Raw genomic sequence first — 15,667 nt, 5'->3', positions numbered from 1 at the left:
AACATTTTTGGGTTTCATGACCCTTTAAGTTGAAGGGGGAAGAAGTATAAACTCAATTTCTTTCATGTAATTAGCAAGAGTCCATGAGCTAGTGACGTATGGGATATACATTCCTACCAGGAGGGGCAAAGTTTCCCAAACCTCAAAATGCCTATAAATACACCCCTCACCACACCCACAATTCAGTTTTACAAACTTTGCCTCCCATGGAGGTGGTGAAGTAAGTTTGTGCTAGATTCTACGTTGATATGCGCTTCGCAGCAGGCTGGAGCCCGGTTTTCCTCTCAGAGTGCAGTGAATGTCAGAGGGATGTGAAGAGAGTATTGCCTATTTGAATTCAATGGTCTCCTTCTACAGGATCTATTTCATAGGGTCTCTGTTATCGGTCGTAGAGATTCATCTCTTACCTCCCTTTTCAGATCGACGATATACTCTTATATACCATTACCTCTACTGATTCTCGTTTCAGTACTGGTTTGGCTTTCTTCTACATGTAGATGAGTGTCCTGGGGTAAGTAAGTCTTATTTTTTGTGACACTCTAAGCTATGGTTGGGCACTTTTATATAAAGTTCTAAATATATGTGTTTAAACATTTATTTGCCTTGATTCAGGATGATCAATATTCCTTATTTCAGAAAGTCAGTTTCATTATTTGGGATAATGCATATGAATAAATCATTTTTTCTTACCTTAAAATTGACTTTTTTCCCTGTGGGCTGTTAGGCTCACGGGGGCTGAAAATGCTTCATTTTATTGCGTCATTTTTGGCGCAAAAAATTTCTTTGTCATTTCCGGCGTCATACTTGTCGCCGGAAGTTGTTCGTGTTTGCGTCATTTTTTTTGACGTTTTGCGCCAAAAATGTCGGTGTCACCGGATGTGGCGTCATTCTTGGCGCCAAAAGCATTTAGGCGCCAAAAATGTGGGCGTCATTATTGTCTCCACCTTTTTTCTCATTATTTAAGTCTCATTTTTCTCTTGCTTCTGGTTGCTAGAGGCTTGTTCATTGGCATTTTTTCCCATTCCTGAAACTGTCTTTTAAGGAATTTGATAGATTTTGCTTTATATGTTGTTTTTTCTCTTACATATTGCAAGATGTCTCAGATTGACCCTGGATCAGAAGCTACTTCTGGAAAAACGCTGCCTGATGCTGGTTCTACCAAAGTTAAGTGTATTTGCTGTAAACTTGTGGTAACTTTTCCTCCGGCTGTAGTTTGTGATGAATGTCATGATAAACTTGCTAATGCAGATAGTATTTCCATTAGTAATATTCCATTACCTGTTGCTGTTCCATCAACATCTAATACTCAGGATGTTCCTGTTAATATAAGAGATTTTCTTTCTAAATCTATTAGGAAGGCTATGTCTGTTATTCCTCCTTCCAGTAAACGTAAAAGGTCTTTTAAAACTTCACATTTTTCAGATGAATTTTTAAATGAACATCATCATTCTGATTTGTCTGTTTCTGATGATGATTTTTCTGGTTCAGAGGATTCTGTCTCAGATATTGACACTGATAAATCTTCATATTTATTTAAAATGGAATTTATTCGTTCTTTACTTAAAGAAGTTTTAATCGCATTAGAGATGGAGGAATCTAGTCCTCTTGATACTAAATCTACTAAGCGTTTAAATTCGGTTTTTAAACCTCCTTTAGTTATTCCGGAAGTTTTTCCTGTCCCCGATGCTATTTCTGAAGTAATTTCTAGGGAATGGAATAATCTGGGTAATTCATTTACTCCTTCTAAAAGGTTTAAGAAATTGTATCCTGTGCCATCTGACAGATTACAGCAGATAGTACTTCCTTTAAGGATCCTTTAGATAGGAAGATTGAATCCTTTCTAAGGAAAGCTTATTTATGTTCAGGTAATCTTCTTAGGCCTGCTATTTCTTTGGCTGATGTTGTGGCAGCTTCCACTTTTTGGTTGGAGGCTTTGGCACAACAAGTGTCAGATCATAATACTCATAGCATTGTTAAACTTCTTCAACATGCTAATAACTTTATTTGTGATGCCATCTTTGATATCATTAGAGTTGATGTCAGGTATATGTCTTTAGCTAGAAGAGCTTTATGGCTTAAAACTTGGAATGCAGATATGTCTTCTAAGTCAACTTTGCTTTCCCTTTCTTTCCAAGGTAATAAATTGTTTGGTTCCCAGTTGGATTCTATTATTTCAACTGTTACTAGGGGGAAAGGAACTTTTTTACCTCAGGATAAAAAATCTAAAGGTAAATATAGGGCTGCTAATCGTTTTCGTTCCTTTTGTCAGAATAAGGAACAGAAGCCTGATCCTTCCCCTAAAGGAACGGTTTCTGTTTGGAAACCATCTCCAGTCTGGAATAAATCCAAGCCTTTCAGAAAGCCAAAGCCAGCTCCCAAGTCCACATGAAGGTGCGGCCCTCATTCCAGCACAGCTGGTAGGGGGCAGATTACGATTTTTCAAAGAAATTTGGATCAATTGGATTCACAGTCTTTGGATTCAGAACATTGTTTCATAAGGGTACAGAATAGGTTTCAAGGTAAGGCCTCCTGCAAGAAGATTTTTTCTTTCTCGCATTCCAATAAACCCAGTGAAGGCTCAAGCATTTCTGAAATGTGTTTCAGATCTAGAGTTGGCTGGAGTAATTGTGCCAGTTCCAGTTCTGGAACAGGGTCTTGGGTTTTACTCAAATCTTTTCATTGTACCAAAGAAGGAGAATTCCTTCAGACCAGTTCTGGATTTAAAAATATTGAATCGTTATGTAAGGATACCAACATTCAAAATGGTAACTATAAGGACTATTCTGGCTTTTGTTCAGCAAGGACATTATATGTCCACAATAGATTTACAAGATGCATATCTGCATATTCCGATTCATCCAGATCACTTTCAGTTTCTGAGATTCTCTTTTCTAGACAAGCATTACCAGTTTGTGGCTCTGCCGTTCGGCCTAGCAACAACTCCAAGGATTTTTTCAAAGGTTCTCGGTGCCCTTCTATCTGTAATCAGAGAACAGGGTATTGTGGTATTTTCTTATTTGGACGATATCTTGGTACTTGCTCAGTCTTCACATTTTAGCAGAATTTCATACGAATAGACTTGTGTCGTTTCTTCAAGAACATGGTTGGAGGATCAATTTACCAAAGAGTTCATTGATTCCTCAGACAAGGGTAACCTTTTTAGGTTTCCAAATAGATTCAGTGTCCATGACTTTGTCTCTGACGGACAAGAGATGTCTGAAATTGGTTTCAGCTTGTCGAAACCTTCAGTCACTTTCATTCCCTTCGGTAGCCTTATGCATGGAAATTCTAGGTCTTATGACTGCTGCATCGGACGCGATCCCCTTTGCTCGTTTTCACATGCGACCTCTTCAGCTTTGTATGCTGAACCAGTGGTGCAGGGATTATACAAAGATATCACAGTTAATATCTTTAAATCCGATTGTACGACACTCTCTGACGTGGTGGACAGATCACCATTGTTTAGTTCAAGGGGCTTCTTTTGTTCTTCCAACCTGGACTGTGATCTCAACAGATGCGAGTCTGACAGGTTGGGGAGCTGTATGGGGGTCTCTGACAGCGCAGGGGGTTTGGGAATCTCAGGAGGCGAGATTACCAATCAACATTTTGGAACTCCGTGCGATTTTCAGAGCTCTTCAGTCGTGGCCTCTTCTGAAGAGAGAATCGTTCATTTGTTTTCAGACGGACAATGTCACAACCGTGGCATATGTCAATCATCAAGGGGGGACTCAGTCCTCTGGCTATGAAAGAAGTATCTTGGATACTTGTATGGGCGGAATCCAGCTCCTGTCTAATTTCTGCGGTTCACATCCCAGGGGTAGACAATTGGGAAGCGGATTATCTCAGTCGCCAGACGTTACATCCGGGCGAATGGTCTCTTCACCCAGAGGTATTTCTTCAGATTGTTCAAATCTGGGGACTTCCAGAAATAGATCTGATGGCCTCTCATCTAAACAAGAAACTTCCCAGGTATCTGTCCAGATCCAGGGATCCTCAGGCGGAGGCAGTGGATGCATTGTCACTTCCTTGGAAGTATCATATATCTTTCTGCCTCTAGTTCTTCTTCCAAGAGTGATTTCCAAAATTCTAATGGAACGTTCGTTTGTTCTGCTGGTGGCTCCAGCATGGCCTCACAGGTTTTGGTATGCAAATCTCATTCGGATGGCCAGTTGCCAACCTTGGACACTTCCGTTAAGACCAGACCTTCTATCTCAAGGCCCTTTTTTCCATCAGGATCTCAAATCATTAAATTTGAAGGTATGAAAATTGAACGCTTGATTCTTAGTCATAGAGGTTTCTCTGACTCAGTAATTAATACTATGTTACAGGCTCGTAAATCTGTGTCTAGGAAGATATATTATCGAGTCTGGAAGACTTACATTTCTTGGTGTTCTTCTCATCATTTTTCCTGGCATTCTTTTAGAATTCCTAGAATTTTACAGTTTCTTCAGGATGGTCTGGATAAAGGTTTGTCTGCAAGTTCTTTGAAAGGACAAATTTCTGCTCTTTCTGTGCTGTTTCACAGAAAGATTGCTAATCTTCCTGATATTCATTGTTTTGTACAGGCTTTGGTTCGTATAAAACCTGTCATTAGGTCAATCTCTCCTCCTTGGAGTTTGAATTTGGTTCTGGGGGCTTTACAAGCTCCTCCGTTTGAACCTATCCATTCTCTGGATATTAAATTACTTTCTTGGAAAGTGTTGTTCCTTTTGGCCATCTCTTCTGCTAGAAGAGTTTCTGAGTTATCTGCTCTTTCTTGTGAATCTCCTTTTCTGATTTTTCATCAGGATAAGGCGGTGTTGCCGACTTCATTTACATTTTTACCTAAAGTTGTGAATTCTAACAACCATAGTAGAGAAATTGTGGTTCCTTCATTGTGTCCTAATCCTAAGAATTCTAAGGAAAGATCGTTACATTCTTTGGATGTAGTTAGAGCTTTGAAATATTATTTTGAAGCTACTAAAGATTTCCGAAAGACTTCTAGTCTATTTGTTATCTTTTCCGGTTCCAGGAAAGGTCAGAAGGCCTCTGCCATTTCTTTGGCGTCTTGGTTAAAGTCTTTGATTCATCATGCTTATGTTGAGTCGGGTAAAACTCCGCCTCAAAGGATTACAGCTCATTCTACTAGGTCAGTTTCTACTTCCTGGGCGTTTAGGAATGAAGCTTCGGTTGATCAGATTTGCAAAGCAGCAACTTGGTCTTCTTTGCATACTTTTAGTAAATTCTACCATTTTGATGTGTTTTCTTCTTCTGAAGCTGTTTTTGGTAGAAAAGTACTTCAGGCAGCTGTTTCAGTTTGATTCTTCTGCTTATAATTTCATTTTTTTCATTATAAGATTAAAACTTTTTGATTTGGGTTGTGAATTATTTTTTCAGCGGAATTGGCTGTCTTTATTTTATCCCTCCCTCTCTAGTGACTCTTGCGTGGAAGTTCCACATCTTGGGTATTTATTATCCCATACGTCACTAGCTCATGGACTCTTGCTAATTACATGAAAGAAAACATAATTTATGTAAGAACTTACCTGATAAATTCATTTCTTTCATATTAGCAAGAGTCCATGAGGCCCACCCTTTTTTGTGGTGGTTATGATTTTTTTGTATAAAGCACAATTATTCCAATTCCTTATTTTTTATGCTTTCGCACTTTTTTCTTATCACCCCACTTCTTGGCTATTCGTTAAACTGATTTGTGGACTCTTGCTAATATGAAAGAAATGAATTTATCAGGTAAGTTCTTACATAAATTATGTTTTTTGGATATTGAGCTATATAAGTATGGTGAAGACATCCAGGAGGAAATTGTAAATGGAGGAGGGGGGGAGGGAGATTACAGAAATTCACTTCTATTATCAAAATATGCACATTTTTGTTTTTTTACATGCACACTTTGAGGCACAATCTCATACTGAACATGTGCAAGAGTTCAGTGTATACCTATATGCATTTTGTGGCTGCCACATGATGCAGGGGGAAGGAAAATAGAATGAACTTTGAAATTTGTCAGAAAAAAATTCTACTTATACAAAATTAATACCAAGTGCTTTTGCATTGTCCTTTTTATTATGCATATGTTGATTAAGCAATTCTGTTGTATTTAATGATCCTTTACTAAGCTGTGTAATTAGCGCTGCTTACTGTGTTAGCGACCGTTACCGCTCTGGACTAGCAGTGCTCTGCAGGTCCTGAGCTTCAATTCTCTGTGTTTTAACCTCTTTTCGAGGGTTAAACACAGAGGTGTTAGTCTTAAAATGACTTGATCTAATGCTGGGCTCCACAAACCCAGTAGCCAGGGAGCCACTGGCTTCTAGAATGTTATACCTGGCTCCTAACTTTTAGTGTTGTTCTCCATATATATCTATATACAAATACCACTGTATGGCTCCTAAAAGTATATCTGGCTCCTAAATTTTACAGATTTGTTGACCACTGCTCTAATGTATTTGAACATGTATGTTTTTGACTATAATGGCCCTTTATGGAATTTAGTTCTGCAATAGCTAAATCTATACTCCTTTTGTGTTTCAAGACTCAATCTCTCAGGCATGGTACTCCAATATTTGGTGCCACTATTTAAAACGAGTAACCAGAAGTCTTCCACAAAATTATAGACCTTTAAGATTGACACCTTAAACTGTAAACCACTACAGAAAAATATTAGCGGTTTTATGATTGGTTTTGAGAATTAGCCCAAACCACCCATTCAGTTTCTATAAGCAAGTATAAACATAAAGGTGAATCGGTTGATGACTGAAGTTGAATTTTTTTCAAGACTGTTGAGTGCCATGTGGGGATATTGTTGTACAAAGCTTATGGACTGGGAGCAGCTGATATTTGCAACTAATTGACTGGTTGAAATACGGGGAGAGAGGAGCTGTAATATTATCATTCTGAAACTGGGAAATAATTGGTATTAACGATTAGTAAAGGATCCATTGATTTTAAATTTACCTAGATAAAGGATAGTTGGGGGTAATATAAATGTTTTTTTAATGGGGATTTGAGGCACATTTAGTTTTTAGTTGCTGTAGTTTTGTGCTAGAATGTCCCTTTTATTGTAGTTGGAGTATTAACTTGTATAAAAACCTCAGATGTATAAATTAAAGTATCTGCTGGGTTAAATCACAAGGTTTGAATGTTTTTTGACCATCAATTCAGAATGTTTCTTCATGCTGCATAATTGACAATTTTGCTACTTTTTAGATTGAACATGTTTTAGCTTTGTATAACCACTGTTTATCATATGTAATTTGTGTTTCTCTTTTACATTATATATTTATCTCTATCTAGATATACATTTTATTCTATCTTAATTTTTTTTTTTTTTTGTAGGAAGTTTCCAGGCTACGTGCCCAGCTTGTCAAGGAAAAACAAACTGAAAAACAGCTCCAAGCTCATTTGCATGAAATACAGGGTGTGAAGCGGTTTGATCCATCTAAAGCTTTTCAGCATGATAGCAAGGAAAATATTTATTCCAAGGCCCCTTTAAAAGAAGGTAGGCTAAATGTCTTGTCAGGTTTGGCTGCTAGGATCTAAATCACATCTCTATTTCACTTCTCCCTAACTTCAGTCTACATCCCATCTACAGGAGAGACCGGCAATGTGCCGAGAAAAATAGGTGTTTCATTCGCCTCTATCTAGTGGTCTGAATCCAGTAGGATGTGCTAAGGTGCCTGCACCCAGGGGGAAGTTGGTTTCTGTGTGCAAATATGATGGGTTGCATTTTTTTTTATTATTTTTTTTAAATTTCTGTTCTACTTCTGTGAATTTGGTAATAAAAATTAATTGCTGCTTTTAGCTATCCTGAGCTAATTGATTATCAATATACATATATTTAACAAAAAAATTAACTTAATGGAAAAAAATTATAAAAAGATGCATTCATCATCCTTATGATTAAAGCATATATTTTTTGTTATAATTCAGAATAGTGGTAATTTTAACAAAAGCTACTATGTGTGTGGCACAATTGTAATATATAAATGTGTAAAAATAATATAAAGGGACCGTAAACTTACTGTCTCATGATTTTTCAAGGTTACTTGTAAAACCAGTGCAAATATTTCTCTTGTTAAGTGTATCCAGTCCACGGATCATCCATTACTTATGGAATATATTCTCCTTCCCAACAGGAAGTTGCAAGAGTCCACCCACAGCAAAGCTGCTATATAGCTCCCCCCCTAACTGCCATATTCAGTCATTCTCTTGCAAGCCTCAACATAGATAGGAGGTCGTGAGAGTCTGTGGTGATTTATACTTAGTTTATTCTTCAATCAAAAGTTTGTTATTTTTAAATGGCACCGGAGTGTGCTGTTTTTCTCAGGCAGTATTTGGAAGAAGAATCTGCCTGCGTTTTTCTATGATCTTAGCAGACGTAACTGAGATCCATTTGCTGTTCTCACACATTCTGAGGAGTGAGGTACTTCAGAGGGGGAATGGCGTGCAGGTTTTCCTGCAGATAAGGTATGTGCAGTAAAATATTTTTCTAGGAATGGAATTGACTAAGAAAATACTGCTGATACCGAAGTAATGTAAGTAAAGCCTTAAATGCAGCGATAGCGACTGGTATCAGGCTTATTAATAGAGATACATACTCTTATAAAAATGTGTTTTAAAACGTTTGCTGGCATGTTTAATCGTTTTTTTAACGTACATTGGTGATAACACTGTAATGTTGGTATAGCCTTAAATGCAGTAAAAGCGACTGGTATCAGGCTTATTAATAGAGATACATACTCTTGTAAAAATGTGTTTTAAAACGTTTGCTGGCATGTTTAATCGTTTTTAACATATGTTTGGTGATAAAACTTATTGGGGCCTAAGTTTTTTTCCACATGGCTGGCTTAAATTTTGCATAGAAACAGTTAACTGAAGCTTCCCACTGTTGTAATATGAGTGGGAGGGGCCTAATTTAGCGCTTTTTTGCGCAGTTAAAATGACAAAATGAATTATCCAGATTCCCTCAGCAGTCCCATGAATACTACAGGACATTTCTAAAGGGCTAAAAAGACTTCCAAAATCGTTTATAGGGAAGGTAATCCACAGCTCTGCTGTGGCAGTTTTGTTGTGTCTGTTTTTAAAAACGTCTATGTCGTTGTTTTTTTTTTTATCTGTTTTTTGCATTAAGGGGTTAATCATCCATTTGCAAGTCCTTTTTTCACAGTTTTTCAAATTTTGACAAAATTTGTTTCTCTTAAAGGCACAGTAACGTTTTATATATTTGCTTGTTAACTTGATTTAAAGTGTTTTCCAAGCTTATTAGTCTCATTATTAGTCTGTTCTAACATGTCTGACATAGAGGAAGCTCTGTGTTCATTATGTTTTAAAGCCATGGTGGAACCCCATCTTAGAATGTGTACCAGATGTACTGATTTAATGTTAAACAATAAAGATCATTTTTTGTCTTTAAAAACATTATCACCAGAGGATTCTGTCGTGGGGGTAGTTATGCCGACTAACTCTCCCCACGTGTCAGACCTTTTGACTCCCGCTTTAGGGACTCGCGCTCAATTGGCGCCAAGTACATCAAGGGCACCCATAGCGTTTATTTTACCAGGGGATTCTGTCGAGGGGAAAGTTATGCCGACTAACTCTCCCCACGTGTCAGACCTTTCGACTCCCGCTTCAGGGACTCACGCTCAAATGGCGCCAAGTACATCAAGGGCGTCCATAGCGTTTATTTTACAAGACATGGCAAAGGTGGTGAATAATACTCTGGCAGCCGTATTAGTCAGACTACCTGAAATTAAAGGAAAGCAGATAGCTCTGGGGGTAGATACAGAGCATACAGACGCTTTAAGAACCATGTATGATACTACCTCACAATATGCTTAGTCTGTGGGTGATTTTTTTGACTCAAGGAAGATGATTTAACCTGATTCTGATATTTCTACATTTAACATTTATGCTTGAGAACCTCCACTTGTTGCTCAGGGAGGCTTTGGCTGCTCTGAATGAATGTGTACAATCGCAGGGCCAGAGAAATTGTGTAGACTGGATAAATAATATGCAGTGCCGGTGTGTACTGATGTTTTTCCAATGCCTAAAGAGGTTTACTAAAAATTTTTTTAATAAGGAATGGGATAGACCAGGTGTGCCTTTCTCTTCCCCTCCTATTTTTTAGAAGAATGTTTTCTAATAGTTACCACCACACAGGACTTCTGGCAGACAGTTCCTAAGGTGGAGAGAAGAGTTTCTACTCTAGCTAAGCGTACCACTACCTCTGGCGAGGACAGTTGTGCTTTTTAGATCCAATGGATAAAAAATGTTTATTCAACAGGGTTTTATCCTGCAGCCCCTTGCATACATTGCTTCTGTCACTGCTGCTGCGGCGTTCTGGGTTGAGTCTCTTGATGAGGCTTTACAGTTAGCGACTCCATTGGATGAATATAATTGACAAGCTTATGCTAGCCAATTCCTTTGTTTTCTGATGCCTTTGTTCATTTGACTAGACTAACTGCTAAGAATTCTGTTTTTTACTATACTGGCGCGCAGAGCGCTATGGCTTATATCATGGTCAGCTGTCGTGACTTTAATAAATAAGCTACTTAACTTTCCTTCAAGGGGCAGACCCTATTCGGGCCTGATTTGAAGGAGATTATTGCTTATATCACTGGAGGAAAAGGTCATGCCCTTCCTCAGGATAGGAATCAAGGGCCAAAAAAGGTCTTATTTTCGTGCCTTTTAAAACTTCAGGGCAGGTGTGGCATCCACTTCCTCTAAGGCAAAACAAGAGGGAATTTTTGCTCAGTCCAAGGCGGTCTGGAGACAATTGGACCTGGAACAAAGATAAGCAGGCCAAGGAGCCTGCTGCTGCCTCTAAGGCAGCATGAAGGAACGGACCCCTATCCGGTAACGGATCCTATAGGGGGCAGACTTTCATTCTTCGCCTGGGCGTGGGCAAGAGATGCCCAGGATCCCTAGGCATTGGAATTTATATCCCAGAGATATCTTCTGGATTTCAAAGATTCCCCCCCCCCCCCCAAAAAAAAAAGGGGAGATTTCGCCTTTCACAATTATCTGCAAACCAGATAAAGAAGGAGGCATTCTTACATTGTGTACGAGATCCATCCAGTTCCAAGAGAGGAACAGGGACAGAGTTTTTACTCAAATCTGTTTGTGGTTCCCAAGGTGAGGGAACCTTCAGACCTATTTTGGATCTAAAGATCTTAAACAAATTCCTCAGAATTCCGTCATTTAAGATGGAAACTATTCGTACCATCTTAACTATGATCCAGGAAAGTCAATAGAGGACTACAATGGATTTGAAGGATGCTTATCCTCACATTGTGATGCATAAAGATCACCTTCGTTTTTCAGGTTTGCCTTTCTAGACAGGCATTACCAGTTTGTAGCTCTTTCCTTTGGGATATCTACAGCCCCAAGAATCTTTATGGAGGTTCTGGGGTCGCTTTGGCGGTCCTTAGGCCGCGGGGCATAGAAGTGGCCCCTTAGTTAGACGACATCCTGATACAGGCGTCAAACATCCAAATTGCCAAGTCTCATACGGACGTAGTACTGGCATTTCTGAGATCACATGGGTGGAAAGTGAACAAGGAAAGAGTTCTCTATCCCCAATCTCAAGGGTTTCCCTCCTAGGGACTCTGATAGATTCTGTAGAAATGAAAATTTACCTGACGGAGTCCAGGTTGTCAAAGTTTCTAAATTTCTGCCGTGTTTTTCATCCCATCCGCGCCCTTCGGTGGCTCAGTACATGAATGAAATCGGCTTAATAGGTAGCGGCAAGGGACATAGTGCCGTTTGCACGTCAACATTTCAGACCGCTGCAACTATGCATGCTCAGTCAGAGGAACGGGGATTACACAGATTTGTCCCCCTGTTGAACCTGGACCAAGAGACCAGAGATTCTCTTCTCTGGTGACTATGTCGGGTCCATCTGTCCAAGGGTATGACCTTCCGCAGGTCAGATGGGACAATTGTTACAATGGATGCCAGCCTTTTAGGTTGGGATGCAGTCTGGAACTCCCTGAAGGCTCAGGGATAGTGGACTTAGGAGGAGACCCTCCTTCTAATAAATATTCTGGGAGTGATATTCCATGCTCTTCAGACTTGGCCTCAGTTAGCAGCTCTGAGGTACATCATACTCAGTCGGACAATATACACGACTGTGGCTTACATCAGCCATCAAGGGGGAACAGAAGTTCCCTAGTGATGTTAGAAGTCTTACAATAATTCACTGGACAGAGACTCACTCTTGTCTATCAGCTATCAATATCCCAGGTGTTGAGAACTGGGAGGTGGATTTTCTAAGTCGTCAGACTTTTCTTCCGGGGGAGTGGGATTTCCTTCGGAGGTCAAGACCAAGCAGGAGAGGGCTTTGGTGTTTTTGACAGCGCCTGCGTAGCCACGCAGGACCTGGTATGCAGATCTGGTGGACATGTCATCCTTTCCATCACGGTCTCTGCTTCTGAGACAGGTCCCTCTACCTCAGGGTCCTTTCAACCATCTAAATAGAATCAATCTGAGATGGACTGCCTGGAGACTGAACGCTTGATGTTATCAAAGCATGGCTTCTCCGAGTCAGTCATTGATACCTTAATACAGACATGAAAGCCTGTCTCTAGGAAAATTGAACATAGATATGGTGTAAATATCTGATTGTTATGAATCCAAGGGTTACTCATTGAGTAAAGCCTGGATTCCCAGGATATTATCTTTTCTCCAAGATGTTTTTGAGAAAAGGGTTGTCAGCTAATTCCTTAAAAGGGACAGATTTTTACTCTGTCTATTTTTTTGCACCAGCGTCTGGCAGGTATTCTAGACGTTCAGGCATTTGGTCAGGCTTTGGTTAGATCCAAGCCTGTGTTTAAAACTGTTGCTCCACCATGGAGCTTAAACCTGGTTCTTAAGGCTCTTCAAGAAGTTCCGTTTGAACCTTTTTTGTTCCATAGATATCAATCTTTATCTTGGAAAGTTCCTTTTGGGTAGCTATTTCCTCGACTCGTAGAGTCTCCAAGTTATCTGTGTTACAATGTGATTCTCCTTATCTGGTCCTTCGTACGGATAAGGTAGTCCTGCGTACCAACCTGGGTTTTTTCCTAAGGTGGTATCTAACAAGAACATCACTCAAGAGATAGTTGTTCCATGCTTGTATCCTAATCCTTCCTCAAAGAAGGAACGTCTATTACACAATATTGGACGTGGTTTGTGCTTTAAAGTTTTACTTACAAGCTACTACAGTTTTCATCAAACGTTCACCTTGTTTGTTGTCTATTCTGGACAGTGGAGAGGTCAAAAGACTTCAGCAGCCTCTCTGTCTTTTTGGTTAAAAAGCATAATTCATTTAGCTTATGAGACTGCTGGACAGCAGCCTCCTGAAGGGATTGCAGCTCATTCAACTAGAGCTGTGGTTTTCACTTGGGCCTTTTTTAAATGTGGCTTCTGTTGAACAGATTTACAAGACGGAGTCTTGGTCTGCGCTTCATACTTTTTCAAATTTAACAAATTTGATACCTTGCTTCTTCGGAGGCTATTTTTGGGAGAAAGGGTTTTTTTACAGGCAGTGGTAACTTCCGTTTAAGTACCTGCCTTGTCCCTCCCATCATCCGTGTACTTTAGCTTTGGTATTGGTATTCCATAAGTAATGGATGATCCGTGGACTGGATACACTTAACAAGAGAAAACATAATTTATGCTTACCTGATAAATGTATTTCTCTTGTAGTGTATCCAGTCCACGGCCCGCCCTGTCACTTTAAGGCAGGTAATTTTTTCATTTGAACTACAGTCACCACTGCACCCTATGGTTTTTCCTTTCTCTGCATGTTTTCGGTCGAATGACTGAATATGGCAATTAGGGGAGGAGCTATATAGCAGCTTTGCTGTGGGTGGACTCTTGCAACTTCCTGTTGGGAAGGAGAATATATTCCATAAGTAATGGATGATCCGTGGACTGGATACACTACAAGAGAAATTTATCAGGTAAGCATAAATTATGTTTTTTGCATGAAAAAACATTATGCTAAGGCTGTTTATTAAAAAAAATATTGAACAGCTTTCATAAAAAAAATGGATTTCAAAATGACTTTACTGTCCATTTTTAATATAAATATTAAAATGTATATTAAAAGCAGAGGGATAACTGCAGCAAAATGTCCTCACTATGACTGAAATGAATGGTTACCTGGTCACATATTTAGAATAGTCTTCTGATCACTTTTCTCCTTGATATTTTACAAGTGAATACACAGATGGTTTGGGTTTGGTTTTACAGAGCTGTAGAATTTGTTTATTGCAGGAGAGACTCCTATATATTTTTCTTATATATTTTTTTTCCCCCTCTCTTTACAGGAAACCGCAAGTAATGATGCCTTTTTTTTGTTACCATGATGCTGCACTGAAGTTTTTTGTTTTTTTTTAAATGTTTTTAGTCATGTATGTTTGTATATATTGTAAGTATGTGTGTTTTGATATATGATTATGACTGCAAATTGTTTGCTTTAATCACTATTCACAATATTTAAAAAAAAAATCATGATTTTAAGTGTCAAACTAAACATTTCCTTTAAAGGAGAAAAAAAAAACTTTATTAATAAAGTGATTATCTATTTCAGTTGTCTTATTTATTTTGTAGTGTACTTTAATGCATTGTTACACTTGTACAATTAGGTCACCACAACAGAACTCAACTATTCTTAGCATACTATGCTACTTGGGTCCTGTTAGTTTGTCTCTGGAATGTATCCTGCCCCAAGGCAGAATATGCTGTGATCTGAGATATCATCACAGAAAATGCAGCATGTCTGCAGAAAGAGTTAAACACATACATGAACTATTAGTTCTTTAACATCAGCCTCTCTTCAAACAGCGCTGCACTTAAAGGGACACCCAATTTCTCTTGTTAAGTGTATTCAGTCCACGGGTCATCCATTACTTATGGGATATATTCCCTTCCCAACAGGAAGTTGCAAGAGGATCACCCAAAGCAGAGCTGCTATATAGCTCCTCCCCTCACATGTCATATCCAGTCATTCTCTTGCAACCCTCAACGTAGTAGGAGGTCGTGAGAGGAGTGTGGTGTTTTATACTTAATTATTTCTTCAATCAAAAGTTTGTTATTTTTAAATGGCACCGGAGTGTGCTGTTTTTCTCAGGCAGTATTTGGAAGAAGAATCTGCCTGCGTTTTCTATGATCTTAGCAGAAGTAACTAAGATCCACTGGCTGTTCTCGCACATTCTGAGGAGTGATGTAACTTCAGAAAGGGAATAGCGTGCGGGGTCTCCTGCAAATGAGGTATGTGCAGTAAAATATTTTTCTTCTGTTAAGTGTGATCAGTCCACGGGTCATCATTACTTCTGGGATATTACTCCTCCCCAACAGGAAGTGCAAGAGGATTCACCCAGCAGAGCTGCATATAGCTCCTCCCCTCTACGTCACTCCCAGTCATTCTCTTGCACCCAACGACTAGATAGGATGTGTGAGAGGACTATGGTGATTATACTTAGTTTTATATCTTCAATCAAAAGTTTGTTATTTTAAAATAGCACCGGAGTGTGTTATTACCTCTCTGGCAGAGTTTGAAGAAGAATCTACCAGAGTTTTGCTATGATTTTAGCCGGAGTAGTTAAGATCATATTGCTGTTCTCGGCCATCTGAGGAGTGAGGTAAACTTCAGATCAGGGGACAGCGGGCAGATGAATCTGCATAG

General features: G+C 39.2%; 1 protein-coding gene across 1 annotated transcript in view; it reads left to right on the top strand.

The window, feature by feature from the left end:
• The window catches only part of LOC128663964 (hyaluronan mediated motility receptor), a 171,277-nt gene extending 156,706 nt beyond the window's left edge, over nucleotides 1-14,571 (top strand). Inside the window, exons 21-22 of the mRNA XM_053718578.1 lie at nucleotides 7,333-7,495; nucleotides 14,310-14,571. Coding sequence (XP_053574553.1) covers nucleotides 7,333-7,495; nucleotides 14,310-14,323 — 177 coding nt within the window. The 3' untranslated portion in view covers nucleotides 14,324-14,571. The remainder of the gene's footprint in view (nucleotides 1-7,332; nucleotides 7,496-14,309) is intronic.
• The last annotated feature ends 1,096 nt before the right edge of the window (nucleotides 14,572-15,667 follow it).

Source organism: Bombina bombina, chromosome 6 (assembly GCF_027579735.1).
Source record: "Bombina bombina isolate aBomBom1 chromosome 6, aBomBom1.pri, whole genome shotgun sequence".
Classification (NCBI taxonomy): domain Eukaryota; kingdom Metazoa; phylum Chordata; class Amphibia; order Anura; family Bombinatoridae; genus Bombina; species Bombina bombina.
This window is presented reverse-complemented; position numbering and strand designations above follow the sequence as displayed.